Source organism: Protopterus annectens, chromosome 11.part0 (genome assembly GCF_019279795.1).
Source record: "Protopterus annectens isolate FY-2018-M chromosome 11.part0, PAN1.0, whole genome shotgun sequence".
In the NCBI taxonomy this organism is placed as follows: Eukaryota; Metazoa; Chordata; order Ceratodontiformes; family Protopteridae; genus Protopterus; species Protopterus annectens.
Genome location: NC_056745.1, coordinates 97022184 through 97042906, shown reverse-complemented (window position 1 = coordinate 97042906; position 20723 = coordinate 97022184). Strand labels below are relative to the sequence as shown.

The 20723-nt window shown below is 40.9% G+C and overlaps 1 protein-coding gene across 1 annotated transcript in view; it reads left to right on the top strand.

Annotated features, from left to right (window-relative positions):
- VWF (von Willebrand factor) overlaps positions 1 to 20723 on the top strand; it is a 749192-nt gene that overhangs the window by 250790 nt on the left and 477679 nt on the right. The window contains exons 17-18 of the mRNA XM_044087471.1: positions 8870 to 8964; positions 18574 to 18734. Of these exons, the coding sequence (XP_043943406.1) occupies positions 8870 to 8964; positions 18574 to 18734 (256 nt within the window). The remainder of the gene's footprint in view (positions 1 to 8869; positions 8965 to 18573; positions 18735 to 20723) is intronic.

Sequence of the window (20723 nt, the reverse complement as noted above, 5' to 3'; positions counted from 1 at the left end):
CCCCAGATCTCTTATAATGTCTTCTGTGTTCAGTGGACTACCATCAATGTGGTAATTCATGGGAACTGGGTTTTTCCCAAAGGGGATGACGACACATTTTTTGGCATTGAGCTTAAGGTTCTGACACCAGTCATTGGTCTCAGTGATGCCATTCTGTAGGATGTCAACATCACTCGGCGAGTTAATAATAGCTCCCAACTTGCAATCATCTGCAAACTGTGTCAGCCAGATTCCCTTTGTGTTGGCCTGGACTTCAGAGAAGTAGATACCAAACAGGAGAGGACCCAGGACCAAACCCTGTGGGACTCCACTTGTGATTGGTCAGCAGTCTGACTTGGAGTCAGCTACTTTCACACTGTGGGTTCTACCTGTGAGCCAGTTTGCAACCCACCTAGTCATAAAGAGGCTGATGCTTAGCTTAGTGAGTTTTTCTATGATTCCTTAGTGGGGAATGGTATCAAAGGCCTTGGCCAGATCAAGATAGGCTGTATGAACTATCTTGCCTTCATCCAGAACTCTGGTGACTGACTCAAATAAGTTGACCAAGTTGAGCAGGCATGATCTACCCTTCACAAAACCAAACTGTGGGGATCCAGAGTATGGAGATTCCGTCTATCCTTGTGTATTAAGTCCATGATGATGCGTTCCATAGCTTTGCATATCAGACTCATCAGGCTAATGGGGTGATAGTTCACAGGGTCTGTAGTCACTCCTCCTTTGTGGAGAGGGTTGACTGTGGCAGGGCGCCATTCAGTAGGGACAAAGCCTGAGGTGAGGCTGTGATTGAACAGGGCACACAGGTGAGGTGTAGTTCACTCTGTAGTTCATGTAGAACACAGCAAGAGATATTGTCAAGGCCCATAGAAGCTGTATTCCTGGCCTTGGACAGTGCTGTTTTAACCTATGCAGCAGTAATACTGGGTGCTTGGCAATCTACTGGTATTGTAACTGGTCCCTTGGGGGGAGGGGTAAAGTTGGCACTGAATCTGTCGGCCAGTATATTGGCAATATCTGTTGGCTTGGTATAGGAGGTATCATTGCGCAGTAGCTCAGTGCAAATCTGGGTATTGCTGTGGAGATTCTTTACATAACTATAGAAGGTCTTGTGGTTGTCTTTACTATCTGCTGCAATTCTGTTTTCATGGCTAGCTTTAGAGGATCTGATGAGGGATCTCAACTTTTTGTTAAGGCTGATAAGGGATTTTTTCCAGTTTAGGGACTTTACCTTATTCAGCATCAGTTTCCTCCTTCTGTTGTAGAGTTTGTTTATGGCAGGGGACCACCAGATTGGCTACCTTTTTTTGGAGGAGAGTATCTTGGTTCTATTGGGTATGGCAAGATCCATGCATTTGTGTATGTGTTCGTACAGTGCATTGGTGTATGATTCGGTGGTCATGCAACTGATCTCCATTTGCCATGTGCTGCAAAGTTAGCCTCCTCTGTTTTTAAGGAGCCCAAAGTTAGCTTTGGAAAAGTTTTTCATGGTGGTTACCTTTGGGGGGGGGGGGGGGGGCAATGGATTTCCAAGGTAATTAGTTTATGGTCAGATCTAACCAGGGAGGAGTTGACTATTGGTATAGAACAACAGTCCCCCATGTTAGTAATGACCAGGCTAACGATGTTGCTACCTCTAGTGCAGGTAAGAACGAGCATTGGAATTAATGAATTCCAGGAAAAATTGGGCAAGTGTATTGGTAGATGAGTAGTTTTCCCAGTTAATAGAGGAGTAGGTAAAGTCACCCAGTATGAGAGTGTTAGGTTGGACCCTAATATTCTCCAGGGTGCTTTGGAATGTGTAGTGTGAGTCTTGGGACATAGTTGGGGATCTATTGCAGGCTACGACCTGAAATGCTGTCTTACCCAATGTTAGCTGCACCTGAAGTATCTCAGATGCATTATGCTGGGCTACCAGTCTGGAGGTGTGCGCATCCTTTATGAATATGGAAGCACTACCACCACTGGAGCTTCAGTCTAAGTTCTGGGGCCGAAAGGTGTGGGATGAGTTATAGCCTGGTAGTGCAGGGATGCGTTCTGCTGCCTTGAACCAGATCTCTGTTATGGCACAAATGTAGATGTTCTCCATTTTAAGGAGTGCTTTGAGTGAGTGCATTTTGAGATTTAGACTTCTAACATTGAGCAGCATGACCCTCAGATTGCATTTGTTTGTAGCTGTTACAGTAATTTGGTCTTTAGAATACCACCTAAAAGCGGCACTATAGGGGTGGCAAGAGCCTTGGCCAGTATCTGGAAGCCCAGGGGTGACAGATGCAGGCCATCTCTGGCAAAGCATCAAGGTCTGTCAATCATGTTATCCCAAGCAGACAGAAACTGGATCCCCTTAGAATGACACCAGAAACTTAGCCAATTGCTGAAGTCAATCATTTTCTGCTTGTACTGTGGTATCATTCTGGGTGATGGTAAGATGCTGCTCAGGGCTAGGGTCATACCCGCCTGGGCAACATAATTCGAGAGCTCCTCCATGTCTCTTTTCATGTATTCCAGGGAGGTACGTCTCAGGTCATTCACACCCACATGTACAATGACAGATTCATATTTGTACCTGCTGTTGAGGGACCTGAGTATGTGCATTATGTGGCAGATCCTGATGCCCCGATAGGCAGCTGACTGTTACTTTCTCCTTATTCAACCTCGTGAGTAGGACATCAGTGTACCTCACTATCGAGTCTCCTGTGACTAGTGTGTTGGGCATGCTGTTTTGCCTTGGGGCTTTGGTTGAGTGGCACACTGTTTAGGAGAGTTATGTGTCTCATGATTAGTGTTGTGCTGTGGTGGTTGAGTGCGTTTCTGCCTTGGAGGTCTCCTCTGTTTGGGTAGATTTTTATTGAGAGCCTCCACGAAGGTGGGTGTGTGGTTTGTATTTTTATGTGAAGCCAGTGCTGGTGTATGTTCTGGACGGCTATGTGTTCCATGTGGTGTGGTGCAAGTGTTGATCTTCTCCTCTTGATCAGCTATTCCGGTCTTGGCTGGAGAGTGCGTGGCTTCCAGTTTGTCTATATAAGTGCATCTCTCACAAGTCTGAGTGTTGGGAGGTAAGAGGAGAGGGCTGTCAGTGTACATGAGGCAGTTGCTAAATTGCCTCAGGATGCTCAAGTTCACCAGGTTAATAGGAGAAAGCACAGGGAACTGACCTTTAGGCATGCCTGGAGGGGTGGGCATTAATAATAAGTACTGAAGCTGTTTCCTTGTAGAACATTTAGTGCTGGTAGCACTTTTGTGTGCTACAATAATTGCTACAAAATGTCTGGTAAAGTGCTAGACTAATAAGCTAGTAAAAGTGCAGGAGAGGAGAGAATGAGTAGATCTAAGGGGAAAAAGTGAAGAGCAGACTTTGGCACTGCTCAGAAGCTTACAAACAGTCCTGGATACAGCAAATCTGTATATGGACAAAACTAGTTACAGGAAAGGTGGGAAACAAGCACGAACGTGGGCTTTTAAACCAGAAAGTTGAAAGAGATGGAAAAACTGCCCAAACAGCCAATAAACTACATTTTCTGGGCCAGAAACCACTCCTCTTTTGGTAGATAGGCTACCTACTGCTTACCACACCCACTGATAAGCTGAAAGTCTTCCATCCAACACAGAAAGGCTTGGTGGGCTCAGAAGCTTACATACAGTCCTGGATACAGCAAATCTGTATCTGGACTAGACTAGTTATAGGAAAGGTGGGAAAAGCGCAAATGTGGGCTTTTAAACCAGAAAGTTGAAAGAGATAGAAAAACTGCCCAAATAGTCAATATACTACAATTTCTGGGCCAGAAACCACTCCTCTTGTGGTAGATAGGCTACCTAGTGCTTACTACACCCACTGATAAGCTAGAAGGCTTCCCTCCAACACAGAAAGGCTTGTGGGGCTCAGGAGCTTACAAACAATCCTGGATACAGCAAATCTGTATCTGGACTAGGCTAGTTACTGGAATGGTGTTAAACAAGTGCAAATGCGGGTTTTTAAACCAGAAAGTTGAAGAAGATGGAAAAACTGCCCAAATGGCCAATAAACTACAATTTCTGGGCTAGAAACCACTCTTGTGGCAGCTAGGCTACCTAGTGCTTACCACTCCCACTGATAAGCTAGAAGGCTTCCTTCTAACACAGAAAGGCTTGGGGGGCTCAGAAGCTTACAAACAGTCCTGGATACAGCAAATCCGTATCTGGACTAGACTATTTACAGGAAAGGTGGGAAACAAACACAAACGTGTGCTTTTAAACCAGAAAGTTGAAAGAGGTGGAAAAACAGCCCAAAGGGCCACTACAATTTCGGGGCCAGAAACCACTCTTGTGGTAGATAGGCTACCTAGTGCTTACCACTCCCACTGATAAGCTAGAAGGCTTCCTTCTAATACAAAAAAGGCTTGAGGGGCTCAGAAGCTTACAATCAGTCCTGGATACAGCAAATCTGTATCTGGACTAGACTAGTTACAGGAAAGGCAGGAAAAGCACAAATGTGGGCTTCTAAACCAGAAAGTTGAAAGAGATGGAAAAACTGCCCAAACGGCCAATATGCTATAATTTCTAGGCCAGAAACCACTCCTCTTGTGGGAGATAGGCTACCTAGTGCTTACCACTCCCACTGATAAGTTAGACGGCTTCCCTCCAACATAGAAAGGCTTGGGAGGGCTCAGAAGCTTACAGACAGTCCTGGATATAGCAAATCTGTATCTGGAATACAATAGTTACAGGAAAGGCAGGAAACAAGCTTAGAATTTAGAACTTTTTTAGTAAAGTGGAAAGGGATAAAAGAGGAGCAGAAGCTAATTCAAGGTTAAGAAACTAAGTGGGTTGGCCTTCTCACATGTTCTGTCTGTATTAGGTAGAATGCGCTAATGACACTAGACTGGAAGGAGTGTCCCAGATCAAATTTACAGTATGGGCAGGCAATTGCAAAGCCACCAATCATTTATATGATACAATCCTTGGCAGGAAATCAGAACAAACAAACACAAACAGATGTTTAACAAATGGAGAAAATTTCCAGTTAATACCTCACACACAGTAAAAATAGCCAGAAAAGACTTCTAAACAGTGTGACATCAAAAACCTTATTCATCATGCCCTGTGAGGCAAACAATTTTAGTGCAACTGTGCAGATTAGTTTACAGCTATAAAATACACTAAAAAGTATGCAGCAGACAATAGAAATGCTATAAATATCTATAATAAGCAATAACTAGTAAAAATAAGAAAAAAAAACTGGATACTTAATGTTATATATCACAGATCAGAGTTTTGCTCAGTGCCCTTCCTCTGATTAGCTATATGTGAAATGGCAGAAATAAATTCAAATGCCATGGAACAGCTAGTCACTGTTCCCACGAGAGGAGAAAATATACTAGATCTCATTGTCACAAACATGGGGACAAAATGCTCCACACCGGAAGTATATCCCTCATTGGTGAGATCTGATCATAAACTAATCTCACTGGAAATCCACATCCCGCCCCCACCCCAAGCAAAAAAGACCATAGTGAAGAACTTCTCTAAAGCAAACTTCACACTACTCAAGACTGGTGTGGTATCCTTCAAGGCCCCTGAGCCAGAGGAAACCACAACCCAAGCTGCGGAAGCCCTTACAAATGCCTTCTATGAACACCTCCAGGACTGCATGGATCAGGCAATCCCAAATAAAACCAAGACTCTTTCCACAAAGGGCAAACGTCCAGTCTGGTGGACCCCAGCCATTAACAAACTTTACAATAAGAGGAGAAAGCTATTACATGATAGAACAAAATCCATAAAAGGGAAGTCACCCCTGATAATTATTAGTAAAAAATACGAGCACTCATAAAATCAACTAAGGCCAATTTTGAGAGAAAAATTGCCATGGATTCAAAGGACAATCATAAGGCCTTTTTCAGCTATGTTAGGAACCTGGGTGGAAACTCCCAGATATGCTCAGAATTAGTCCAAAATGATACAAAAATCACTGAACCCACAGACATTGCCAACATACTGGCAGACAGGTTCAGTGCAAACTTCACCCCCCTCCCCTAAAGGAGAGATAACTATCCCAGCCGAGTGTAGCCTCCCGGACATCTCAAATGCGCAGGTGAAAGCTGCTCTCTCTAAAGCTAAAACACAGCATCAATGGGACCGGATGGTGTCCCCGGCTGTGTGCTACACGAGCTAAATGAGGAATTAAACCCGCACATAAGGCAGCTGTTTAATCTCAGCCTTACCACAGGATACGTGCCCAAGGAGTGGCGACGGCAACTGTGGTCCCACTCCACAAAGGCGGCGCCTCACGGACCCTGGTAATTACCGCCCCATAAGCTTAACAAGTCTAGTCTGCAAAGCTATGGAGAGGATCATAATGGAGCTCATAAACAAAGATATAGGGGACTTGCAGACATTGGACCCGACCCAGTTTGGCTTTGTCAAGGGAAGATCATGCCTTTTGAACTTGGTCGACTTCTTGAAACAGTCACCAAGGCCATTGATGAGGAAAGGCAGTCCATACAGCCTACCTTGACCTTGCAAAGGCTTCGACACAATACCCCACTCGGGTATTGTAGAAAAACTTACCAGCTTAAATGTAAACCCATATGTCACAAGATGGGTTGCAAACTGGCTTAAGGACAGAACCCACAGGGTTAGAGTTGCTGGCGCTGTGTCAGACTCCAAGCCGGTCACAAGTGGTGTCCCACAGGGCTCGGTCCTTGGCCCCTATTGTTTGGCATCTACTTCTCAGAAGTACAGGCCAACATGGGAGGACTTTGGCTGACAAAGTTTGCAGGCGACTGCAAACTGGGCCATAGTGGAAAGTGCATCGGACACGGATATCCTTCAGAAGGGACTCACAGAAACAGATAGCTGGTGCCAGAGCCATGGCCTGAAGTTAGACGCCAAAAATGTATAGTCATACCCTTCAGGAAAAACAAGGTAACCCCAAGCTACCATATAGGTGGCAATCCACTAAGCACAGAAGAGGTTATCAGGGACCTGGGGACCCAGGTTGACAGTGGCCTTTCTTTTGACACTCACATTGCTAAAGTGGTTAGAAAGACCTTCTACATTGCCCACCTGATCATGAAGGATTCACATCCAGATCTAGTGAGGTCATTGTTCCCTGTACTCTTCACTTATCAGACCAATGATCGAGTACAATGCCCCATTCGGGATGTATCTCACCTGACATCTGCAGCAATTGGAGAGACCCCAAAAGTTCCTCACTAAAAGGATAAAGGGACTCCAAAATCTGTCATATGCTGCCAGATTGAAGAAACTCCAGCTCTATTCAGTCGCATACCGCCTGCTCAGAGGTGACATGTGCCTGACATACAAGGCCATGTCCAACCCGGAATTAATGGACATGCTCCACCTCAAAAAATCCAAATCCACCAAAACCACTAGAGCAAGCGACTTAAACCTTAGCACGGATATAAATAGGATGTGCTGGAGGGATAGATTTATCACTCAGAGACTCCCTATGCTCTGGAATAAAATCCCGGTCCATGTGAGGCAGAGCACCTCGCTGACTCTGTTCAAGAGAAATCTAGACCTGTGGATGGGAGATCGTAGGTTTACCCCAGGAATCATCTCTGTGTCACTGCTGGACAGAGGCACAACAAACTAATGGGCACAGTATTTTTTCATATAAGGGGTGGCGTAAGCCACAATAATTTGGGCTAGGCTTATAAATGCCTTAGGGCAGATAGCCTAGTATAAATCTATGAACCTATGAACCTATGAACCTAAGTAACGGAAAGTTGACAGCAGTGAGCCTTTAAATGAAAGTTTAGACAGATAAAGGATAAAGAAAACTCTAGAGAACGCTTTTAACTGCAAACCTTTTAATAAAAGGCAGATGCCACATACAGTCTGTGAGACAGAAGCAGTTTTAAGTGCTACAGCTTAAATGGTGTAAGTCATGTGATGCTGGGGTGATATTAGTTATCATTAAACTGTCAAAATGCAAGTAGTTTGTGTGTGTGTGTGTGTGTGTGTGTGTGTGTGTGTGTGTGTGTGTGTGTGTGTGTGTGTGTGTGTGTGTGTGTGTGTGTGTGTGTGTATGTAGGTAGGGGGGGGTGGATCTTATTGTGCCATCTTGAGGATGTGTATTCTTTATCACAAAACACAGATGTGACAATCATAAATGTGGCTAAAAGATTTGGTATTCTGAAAGAACTGTAAGAAGGTGGAATCACCTGTCTAACTCTATTTAGTTCAGTGGCAGTTCTGAAGAAATTAAGCCACAATGACACCACTACATGAAGATGTGTTCATTTACTAATTTATTCGGAAGTACAATGAGACTGGCACTTATGACTATTTTCTCTTATCCACACCGTCTGCTACCACTGATTTGCAGATTTATTAATTTAATGATTTACTGAAGATGTGTTAATCTTTTGAACACTAATTCAGTGGAGACCAAACTGTAAGGTGCAATGCCGCAGGTGAAAAACTTTCTTAGCTTTTTAATTGAGGACTTATCTCTGTCATTCTTCTCATGCAGTGAGGGACTACTTACATCTTACATTAGCTATTATCAGCTCTGAGGTTACTGCTTTGTGGGAGAAAAAGACGCAAGCAAATCTAGAATTATACTTATTAAATCTACATTGTAAAGATGAAATGGTAATCCCATGGTTTGTCTTCTATCAGTCCTTTAACTCATACCAAATCATTGAAGACTGAAATTCCACAGATCACTTTTAACTACTAGATACAGTTACATATAAGAAAGGAAACATTCAAAGGTTTCAGTAAGTTCCAGCAGAAACACTGAGAATAATACAACAAAGTTTGTGCATCACTGCAGTTTACTTTTATGAAGAGTTGCTTTATAAAACTAATTTTTTCTCTCTTCCTCTTTCTTGCTCGCTGATTGTATTTTTGGTTAAATCGTAAGTTACTGTGAGAATGGAGTCATGCACTGCAGTAGCAGCGATGTACCTGGAGCATATTTACCTGACCTTTACCTGGATACAAGACCAGCTTTCAGAGGTGAGCACCATTAAGTAATTATTTTAACATTATGCTCTGTTGAAGTGAGCTCATTTTTAGCTGGAATGTCTATGTGAATAATTATATGGGAAACCTGGGGAGAAAAGATCAAGATATACAAACTTAAAGTTTAACAGAATAGAAGGCCATTTTGTTTGTGGGATATGGAATGAAGCCTGAATATTGATAAGAAGCTGGCACTGAGCTAAGAAAAACTAACAGTCTTCAGCCAACATCATTTGTAGACCAAAAATGAATTCAAGACACCAGAGCTGAAAGTCTGCAGTACAAATGATTGCAGTATTCACTTCTAATCCTTGCAGAGTATTGAGGTAATCAACATGTGATGTATGTGTGTGCAAAGCATGTATAGAACAATGTAGAACAGTGGCAATGAGCGGGGATAAAACAAAATCTTACCCACAATTATGATGGCCTTTTTTATATTATCCAATGATAAATTAAAAAAATACATCTCTTTATCTATCTATTGATAGATAGATAGATAGATAGATAGATAGATAGATAGATAGATAGATAGATAGATAGATAGATGCAGATGTATAGATGGATCTCTTATGGATAGTCAAATCATGGAAGTGCCAACATGTTTAACGCTGACATACTTAAGTCAATGAAAACACATCAAAACCCTGCAGCATATGCTCTAATGGCTAATCCTCAGAACATGTAATACAAAAGAAAGTGTTTTTGTAGGGGGCATGCCTCCTTGTACCTCCACACCCTCTGCTATATATACTAACTCCAAGATCACATAAACTCCAGGGAAACGGCACATCTGTCAACCCTGGGTAAATGTCAACCATAGTGAATTGACAATACAGAGGTTAACAAAAGTAAATTTTGCTCAGTGCCAAATATAGATATATATGTCTGTCTATATATATATATATATATATATATATATATATATATATATATATATATATATATATATATATATATGTGTGTTTCTATATAGATAAAAGTTAGTGTAACCAGAAGCGTAGCTGGCTTAGCCAACACCCTGTGCTGGTACCATGAACCAGCACCAGGTGAACAGCAAGGGGGAAAAAAGCACTTTAGTGTAATTGTATTAATTCAATCTAGTGCTCCCAGATCTATGCCCCTCAATCCAAGCTCTTCCATTGAAGAGCAAAAAAATGAAAAAAATTAAAAAAAAAGTTCCTTCTACTGCTACTAAAGCAGGTGGCCAGATGCACAACATGCCCCCCTCTTACCCTTCCTCCTGCCAAGCCATGCAGTTCCTGTATCTGTGCCCTGCCCCAGACCTTGCCCCCTTTTATTTATATAAATAAATACAAATTTATTCTTATAAACTGTAGCAAACAATTGCTGCAGTTTATACCCTGCCTGCACAGAGTGCTACAGCACTCAGGTTTTAGTTAAAAAAAATGTTTTTTCTCACTTTTAAATTATAGCAAACTGTTTGCTACAATGTAGCAAGCAGTTGCTACAGTTTAAACCACATACAGAGTACAATAGCCTTCAAGTATGACCACAAAAGCCAGTATTGCATTAAAGACAGAGAGATTTGGATTGGTTGGAGATCATGCCCCCAACACTTTGTACCCGGGACAGTTGCCCCTATTGCCCCACCCTAGCTATGCTACTGAGGGTAACTATTTGAGTGTCAGGACTCAGCAATGGATTGGCATGTCCCAAAATACATAGATCGAAAGACAGAAAATATGTAATAGACATATGCAAATCTTTCTGAATGAGTCTGATTTAATAAATAGATGAAAGTACTAATATATGATGTGGATTACTGTGTGTGTGTGGAACCTAAGTTGGCAATCTGAGGTTAATAGAAATCTGAACTTAAATATACTAATTATGCGATTGCTATTTCTCAGAATATTCTCTTTTCTCTGGGGTATGGAAATCTTGAAGTTGGTATATATAAATTCAAGCATGCTTGTCTCCCACATCTGGGAGTGCAGGAGGGCTTGCCCCCAGCAAAAAAATAAGTTTAATAGAGAAGAGTGATGTTTAATATTCACTCTTTTTCTGTATTTTTCCCTTTTTTTCGTGGTGTTTCAGGTCTTGGCAATCCAAATCCCAAAATTTCAATAGGGAGCCATATATCAGTGTATGCACTGATATATGGCTCCCTATATATCAGTGTATGCACTCATGCATGTATTTATTCATAACCTCTGCCTATGCCCTACAGCAGGATTGTGCTAGTGAGGAAAAGAGTGCATGTGCATTTAGGCAGCAGTTGCAGGACCTACTAGATAAAGCAGGACAACATGAGTTGGTGTCAATAATGGGGAACTGGAATGCAAATATTGGGACAGACAGAACAAGATATGAGGAATGGATGAGTCCACATGGGTGAGGCAATGGGAATAAAGAAAGGGAGGCCATTCTAGACTTCTGTCTGACAAATGACTTGATGTTGGCCAACACATGGTTAAGCAAGAGAGGGACAGTCACAAGATCACACACAACACCCTTCATAAGGGATGCCAGCAGCAACATGCTCAACAGCCCACAGGACTTCAAAGGCAGATAGAAGGAGTATTTCCAGCATCTTCTAAATAAATAAAAGCCTGCAGAAACTGTATTGCCCCAGACACAGTCTATGATGGGAGAAGAAGAGGAGCCCTCCTTAGAAGAAGTAAGAGCAGCACTAAGGAAAATTAAGTCAGGGGAAAGCAGCAGGCTCAGATGAGGTCACAGCAGATAAGTCAAGGGAGCAGTAGGCTCAGATGAGGTCACAGCAGATAAGTCAAGGGAGCAGCAGGCTCAGATGAGGTCACAGCAGATAAGATGTTGAGTAAAATAGAAGAGATATTATTCCTGATGATACTCGTAGCAATAACGACAGAATGGCATGCAGTCTGGTGCCAGCGTGCAAGAACAAAGGGAATATTCACCGCTGTGGGCAGTATAGAGATGTCATATGTCTGTCACACAGTCACACTGCATGGGAGATGAACAGTTCAGATTCAGATCAGAATGCAGCAGGACTGACCCAATGTTTGATGTGAGACAGATAGTAAAGAAGAAATAAAGATGAGAAAAGAAGTCTAACTGGGCATTCCTTGACTTGAAGAAAGCATATGACAATGTCCCAAGAAAGGTGATTTGCACAGTCTTTCAATGGTTCAAAGTCCAAAAAACACTGATAGAATTAATGTATGCTATGTAGAAGGGTCCAAGTACACAAGTGCAAATGGTATATTCACTCACAGAGAGATTCCCAGTGGGAGTGGGTGTGCACCAGGGTTCAGATCTGAGCCCACTGCTTTTCATACTGGTGATGGACTACATTAGCAAACAGGTCAGTGGGGACATCTCAGCAAAGCTGCTGTATACAGACAATGTGGCATTACATGGAGGCGCTGAGCAAGAACTTCAGCAAAGAACGGGGGAATGGAATTATACCTCTAAACCTATTAGAGCAAAAATTCTGGACAAAGCCATAAATAAATGTGGGGCAGAGGCCCAAAAATAGGGACAATGTTTTAAATATAGCTCTTACAAACCTAGAAAGTTGATAGAATAACAGGTTTTGCATAAGCATGAGTTTTCTGAAGGGTATGAAACCTAAAACTCAAATGTCTGTCCTTATTTTTCTAACTTCAGTCTTAAATGATTTGCCACTAGTTTGCCAGAAAACCACAATTTTATGAAAAATGGACCAAAAATATGAGGCAAAAATCTGGACATTCTGCAGAAATCTGTACAGTTGAGAGGTATGAATTATGGAATCAAAACTGAAGGCAAATGGGGTGAAACTGAGAACAGATATAGACAGTTGTAATGACAAGGGGAAATCAAAAGAAGCTGAAAAGTGAGATAAAAGGGAATATGGTGATACAGGATAGCAGCTTTATGTATCTGGGAGTGTTTGTTGAAAAGAAGGGAATTCTGAATGAAGAGTTTAAGGCTACAATCAGAGAGGCTGCAGCCAACTGGCACAGTCTATGAGGCGGTAACGTGTGATAGAAGAATGCCAAGAAGCTTAAGTGTAAGTTATATGAAACAGAGCTGCAGTCGGTACTACTATATGGTGCAGAAACCTTGCCAGTGAGGGCAGAGCAGTTGAAGAAGGTGGAAGTGATGGTGATGAAGGATACACACTGTGGGACAAATGAGGAAATGAGGCATCAGAATAGAAGTCCAAGTAGCTCCAATTGCAAAGAAGGTAAAAGAGAATAGATTATAGTAGTTCAGGCACATGTGCAGGAAAGCAGGGCACAATCTGGTCAGGAAGATTTGATTCAGGCAGGAGGAATGTAAGAGGAAACAAGGGCATCCAGAAGAGATGGATGGATTGTGTGGGAAGACCTGCAACAGTCAGGCATGACAGTTGAAGAAGGTAGGAGAGTAGTATTGAATTGAGAGAGATGGTGATAGCTGACATCACATCCCAACCCCATGTAGAAAATGGGAAAAGAGGGACAGATTATATATATAATTATAGAAGTATCTGTGTATACGTGTATATACATATTTTATATTTATCTATCTATATATATGTTTTATATGTATTATATTATACATTAGGGGTGTGGAGGGGGGGCGTAGCCCCCTACATATTATAAACATTTTAAACTATACACATTGATACTTACAAGTGCAATGAATAACTGTTTCCAGAAGAGAATATATAACCAACATATGTGGGGGACTTTGCCCCCCACACCCCCCCTTAATATATATACTAACTCCAGGATCACACTACAGTGGCGAAAAGGCCATATAACTTTCAGCGAAATGAGTTTCAGTCAAATGAGTTTTCAGTGAAGTGGGCTTTCAGTGAAGTGCTCCTAGTAATTTTATTTTCATTGAAGTGTATTTTCAGTCAAATGCAGTAGACCCGTAGATATATATATATATATATATATATATATATATATATATATATATATATATATATATATATATATATATATATATATATATATATATATATATATCCTTCTTGTTCTTCTTCCGGCTTTTCCCGGTTAGGGGTCGCCACAGCGGAACTCCGGTCCACTAATAATTGGCAGTAGATTTTTACGGTGCCTAGATGCCAGCTCGATGCTCAACCTTCAACGAAGGCACGCCCATTCACACATGTCTTTTGAATGCCACTCGACCACGGGGAGGACATGCAGACACCACACACAAGGCGCTCCAGCCGAGAATCGAACGGGAGAACCTCTTGCTGTAAGACAACAATGCTACCGCTGCACCACCGCAGCTATATATATATATATATATATATATATATATATATATATATATATATATATAGTTATATATAAAAATATACACACACATACACACTTGGGTGCAATAATGTAGATGACCGTTCATTTGATTGACAGCTTTCCTATCTGTGCCAATTGTTTGACAGGAGTACTGATCGACAGTGGTGCAAGGCTGCTGTCATGCATGAATTCCCTAGTATTGTGCAAGTGCAGAGTTTGTATACATAAGTAGCAGGGAGTATGGGTAGTGCAGGAGGGCTTGCCCTTCTGCTAACAACATTGTGTTTGAATACTCAAAGGTTATGTCTTGGTGCCTGCTCTTTGTCAGGTCAGTTGATTGAGAGTGATCACTTTTTGTTGACATTATGTGAGTTAGTCTAATGTAAAGTAGACCATCTTAAATAGACCCATATATTTATAGATATTCATGTGTTTGTGTATGTATTCACATGCATGCACATGTGTGTTGCATATTATATATAGCTTGTTGGCCCAAGTAAGCTTATTATATAATAGGACTACTTTCATTCTAAATAATTTTGTGCAGAGAATTGTGAGGTTAACATGCAATTTCACTGATACAGAGTGATACATCTGAGGTGCAAGATATAATGGTCAATCAATTGGAAAAAGGATGGTGCTGTGGTCTTTCAGCCACTAAGCTACCATCTGGTGGTAGCCCACATTAGTGAGTGTACAAGAGCAGTTCTCCTGGAGGTGAGGTTAGCTGATTCAGATATCATCATATCCCCCACTTATATGAAGGTCATCAAATTTCTACTTCTTCTTCTGGAAATAATTCAGTTATACAATCAGGAAGTTGACAAATAAGGAAACTTCACTGGGCTAATACATGTTGTTATAAAATATGTATTTTATTTCTATTTCCTGTTTTTTGTTTTTTTTTTATAACAAAATACCAAATACCATGGATTTGAACTGAACACCCATACGCACTTTAGTGATTCTTTCTCTTCCATTTATCTAAATTACATATATACTGACAACTTGGAAAGTCATTCTGACAGCAGCTGCACCTATATTGCTGAAATTGTCACAGAGTGTCATTTGTATGTTGACAATGTGTTTTTTTTTGTTGTTGTTTCTCCTCTCTGTCAGTATATGTTGACTTCATGTGGTTTTTTTTGTTGTTTCTCCTCTCTGTCAGTATATGTTGACTTAATGTGTTTTTTTTTTTTGTTGTTTCTCTTCTCTATCAGTATATGTTGACAATGTGTTTTGTTTTTGTTGTTTCTCCTCTCTGTCAATATATGTTGACTTAATGTGTTTTTGTTGTTGTTTCTCCTCTCTGTCAGCATCTGGCTGCTGGTTGCAATCGTACTCCTGCTTATCCTTTTTGCAGACAAGTGCTTACCAATGTGCAGCACTCATGTCCCTTCAGTGGACCCTGAATGCACTGTGAGAATGGGCATACAGTACAGCTGGTGTGGACCCGTCATCCACTTCCACATCCAGCATGGCACCTCAGGCAGTTCCACCCTTCCATCTTCAGCAGACAGCTCCTGGCAGGACCTGGTTTGCACCAGATGTTCATTATCAGGAGACATGACTCAGGATATGCTCCCCCACACCTGTCTTGGGAGAGGAATGCAAAAAAAAAAAATCTCTTTAGTCTCCTCCCTTCTCAGCTAACTCCTGCAGAGCCTGAAGCATAGATCTGCTTGGTCATAGTCAGGGCTATATCCTGTATGATATGGGGCAAACTCGGGTTACCTTCGTTCTTTATGCACCACTGGAGTGATTGTAGGTTTGAGAGCTGTTCTTTCCTGCTCCTGTGATCAGGTGCATCATTTTAATTTAAGGATGTTCATCTGATGACAGCTCTCAAGTTCCTTTGCAAAATTAGAAAAACAAATCTGCAGTTTTACTTGGTGCACTCCTGCTTTACTTCTGACTATAGTGACAGTACCATTTAAATCAGTTTTGCATGTCATGCATGGATCAGGTGAGTATGAGTTATTTTTGATGTGAATGCATTGTATTTCATGATTTCGACTTGTAGCACTATGAGATAACGTACCGTCATTGAATACAGCATTCAGCCTTTCTCCACAGCTCTGCAGCCATTGAGTTTGTATATTTCCGTTTCAGTGAAGCTGCATTTCTGAAATTTTAGTTACAGGATTTTGTACCTAAGGTATTTGCTGTACTGGGCTTCAGTCTGGTGAAATTAATCATTCTGGGGTTGGGGTTGGGAGCTTGCCAAATGGTTAAGGTGTTTTCCTTTCAAACGCAAAGTTCAGGGCTTGATTCTCAAAGGGGATAATTGGCTAGGTTTAAAATGGCCCAGGCAGGCAGTTAGCCTAGTATGAACTTAAGAACCTTATTCTGAAGGAAGTTAATAAGGTCTAATAGGCTCAGTGCTATGACTGCACAGCATGTTCTTCAAGGGCAGTAAATTGCTGGAAGACTGGACATGGTTAGGGCGATTCCACTACATAAAGTTCCATAAATGTGCATAAAGATATTTTGCCTGTAGTGCTGTGTACATAGAGCAATAGTTCTTAATTCATTTCTGGTCCACCTAACAGAAAAGCTTACTTAGAGTCCACTTTTTTAAGATTTGAATTCTAATGACCTGTTGTCCTTATCTATATTGGAGTCAAAGAGGAGACCTTCTGCCTGTAAACCTGATCCAGAATTATGACTATGCAATGGGACAAGGGAACATAGGAAATGGAGTGCATGCACATGGAGTGGATGCACATGGAGCGCTTGTAAATGGAGCGCATGGACATGGAGTGCTTGTAAATGGAGTGCATGTACGTGAGTGCTTGTAAATGGAGTGCATGTACATGAGTGCTTATAAATGGAGTGCATGCAAATGGAGTGCTTGTAAATGGAGCGCATGTACATGGAGTGCATGTAAATGGTGTGCATGTACGTGAGTGCTTGTAAATGGAGTGCATGTACATGAGTGCTTATAAATGGAGTGCATGCAAATGGAGTGCTTGTAAATGGAGCGCATGTACATGGAGTGCATGTAGAGCATCTGAAGGCCTTCAGCTCATGTCACTTCTAAAGCATACTAAAGAAATTCCAGAGAATGGAATAAAACCTAAATTAGGGGAGGCAAATTCATGGAAGGCCAGATAAGCAACAGGGAACTGACAGGAAGGAGCTAATGTCATGGAAAAAATTCAGCGGTGCAGTACTTCTGTGGTTTGGCACTTGTTTTTATTTATGTTATGACATTCATATTTGTTATCAGATAAAACTTCTGTAGTGCTGTGACCTCATCTGCAGAATGTATAAAGGTTGGAGCAGCTGATATAGTGGGGATGGTCATGTTAGCATAGTAGTCAGAGTAGCAAATTAGAAATGGGAAGCAAAATTATAGCAGTAATTCTGTTGTTGGTCTTAATCATTCTGAGGCAAAACTGTTCTGTTTAGTGGTTTAGCTCAAGTGACAAGAGTGACTAAGGCACTCAGGTGAAGAAGACATAATGTGGAAAGTGGGAAATTAGATGAGATAGTTTATTTGAATAGGTTATTGATAAGATTTTACTTACACTACTGTTTAACATTCTAGAAGTCATAAATAATGAAGAACATTAACATGTCTGGGAGGGTTTAAATATGTAAGTAAAGTGATGTAGGGTACTAAAAATGCAAAAATATGAAAACAAATATTGTATTGTACTGTATTTATTTATTCATTTAGCTGTCTATTTATTAAATGGATAAGTAAACTGGCCCTTCAAAGACCCCTTTCATTCATGACCTGGGCCACTTTAAAGTAGCCAGTTGTCCAGCACGTTTGTGACTGAGTGCGCACATGTGTGTATGTGTGCATGTGTGCACACATGTGCATATTTATGTATACATTCTTTAACACTCTGGTGTTTTATCTACAGTTATTTTTTCTGTCATGTGACCACTGAATACAAGCTGTCGGTCTCTCAAGGCCATGCATTGGATCAAATAGACCCTGAAGAATGAATGAATAAATGAATGAAACAACAAATTCAGAACTTTCTATTTAAAAAAAAATGAATTCATGGATAGAAATAACATTGAAACTTTCCATACCAAATACTAATGTCATCCTTCTCTTCCATACTAATATAATTTTTCAGACTCCTGGTCAAGGATTGAGAATGCCAACATTTTTAATATTTGCAAGCCTGCTGTAGAAAACATTTCTGATTTTGTTTCCTTTCTTGTTTTCTCAGTAGTTGAGAAGGTAATGAGCTGTTTAGCTGAACCCTAATCTCCAGAAGGTCATACCAGATTAGCATTTTCAGTGGTTTGCATTATTTTTTAAAGCTATGATATACAATCATTATTTTAAAATGTATCCCATTTTTAATGCCATTTTAATCATTCTATGCTGTCTTTTAAATTTTAGGAAAGAGAAGCCTGACTTGCACTCCCCCATTTGAGAAGTACATCTGCCCAGAAGACAACCCCCGTGCTGTGGGTACAGAATGTGCAAAAACTTGCAAAAACTACAGACTTGAATGCATTAGCCATGGCTGCATATCTGGATGCATGTGTCCCACTGGCCTCGTAAGTATTCTGTTTCTCTTAGTACAAATTCCTGCATTTATGGCAGAGGATTGAACTAAACTGATCATGACTAAATGCAAAAGCAACTTCAGTTCCATTTAACTTCTGTGGCTGCAGCCAAAACTTCTTTGGTGGGAAAATGAGCTTGTAAAAGCATTAGTTGTACCAAATCTCCTGAGAGAATTTCATATACAGGGACTATGACCTGTCGAAGATTTCTAAGAGATGTCCTTTATTTCTTATTAAAATACACCTCCTACTTAACAAAATATATCAGATTTGGCACTGATTTTAAAGGATGTGAAAATAAGTATTATGCAACTATCAAGGTTAACCTTGGGGTCTTATGGCAAAATACAAGTGCAAAACAAGGTTAACTGTGTCCATGAGTTATAAATATTTTTGAGAGACTGTGTTTTGTGCAGGATGGTGTTCATTATGAATGCTTTCTTGGTTCTTATCTCTACAGATCACAGTATCATAAGCATCTAAATAGGAGAGTGCCATCTTTAAAACAGAGAAAAAAAATACCCTAGAGCCAATATCATCAGCCAGTGAATGTAAAGCACTAAGTCTTCTGGACAAGGTGCCAGTCTGTTACACAATCCAAACTGTAATACACTCACGCACTACATACATGCACTCACACACACACACACACACACACACACACACACACACACACACACACACACACACACAAGCGTGCGTGTATTCATTCTGGAGAATGCTAATTCAGCTACAGCATGGGTTTGAGAGATGGAAGGAAAGTGAGGCCCCTGGAGAAATTTCACAAAGACATGAGGAGAACACACAGACTTCACACAGAAGAAACTGTCTGAATTTGTCAGCCAGAAGATTTGCTATATCTCATGGTTCTGCAAACATTGCTCCATATACCAGCAGTTTGGCACACTGCTGTGTGCAGTCTTTGATGTTTCGGACACAGCTGAAAAAAGCCTTATGGTTGCCCTTGACCTGGGACACTATCCTTATCTCAAAATTTGCTTTGTTGGACTTAATTAGACCTCTAAGTTGTCTATTCAGTTTGATGAGAGAGTTTATTTTATCATTTTGGTGTTACACTTCCTCATTTTAGCTTTGACTTTTTTATTTTGTTGTACTTTTTGTTTGTGGATTCCACCAGGGTGGTCTGTTTTTAGTTAGTTTTGGGCTAACCTTTGATAGGTATAGCCATCTACATGCAATCACTGACATGGTTATAAAGAGCTTCAGTGAATAATTCTGCATAGGCTGCTGTGTTATTTGGGTTTGGAGAGGTTTACATTTTGAAAGGTTACCACTTAATAAAAGGTAGTTTGCCTTAAAGTAGTTCCTAACTGTGACAAGGCTTACAGGGGTTACAGAACTGATTTTTTTTTAAGAAGACTGTATTGTAGCCTGGCCTTTCCAAAGGACACAACTCTTGGGGGGGGGTATAGTGTTCTCCTGTGTTTGTCAGTACCAGGTCCAATATATTTGTAACTCTGGTAAGTATATCCACTATTTGGTCCTGGGTGTTTGTGTTTACAAAGTCAAGAATCTCTGCACTTGCAAATCTGAGGTCATGTAGGATTCCCAGTTTATAGCAGGATAATTAAAGTCTCCCATGTATATGGTATTTGATTGAATAGTGAGGGACTCCAGTAGATCTAAGTATGAGCTATGGGTTTCATGGGACATACCGGGTGACCTGTAGCTTGCTAGGATATGGCATGGGACTTTTTTCAGGGTAACTTGGACATGGAGCAACTCCAACACATCATCCTGTTTAACTAACCTTGAGGTATGCTTGTTAACAATGTAGATTGAGACACCTCCATCTTAAGCCCTGTCTGTGCAGTTGCTGGTCTAAATGTGTGGAAGGCATTGAAGCCTTACACTGCCAGGGTACTCTCTGTGGCTTAAAACCATATCTCAGTAACTCTACAAATGTCTGCATTCTAAAGGGGAAGGAGATTTTGGAGGGAGTAGAGCTTCTTGTTTATA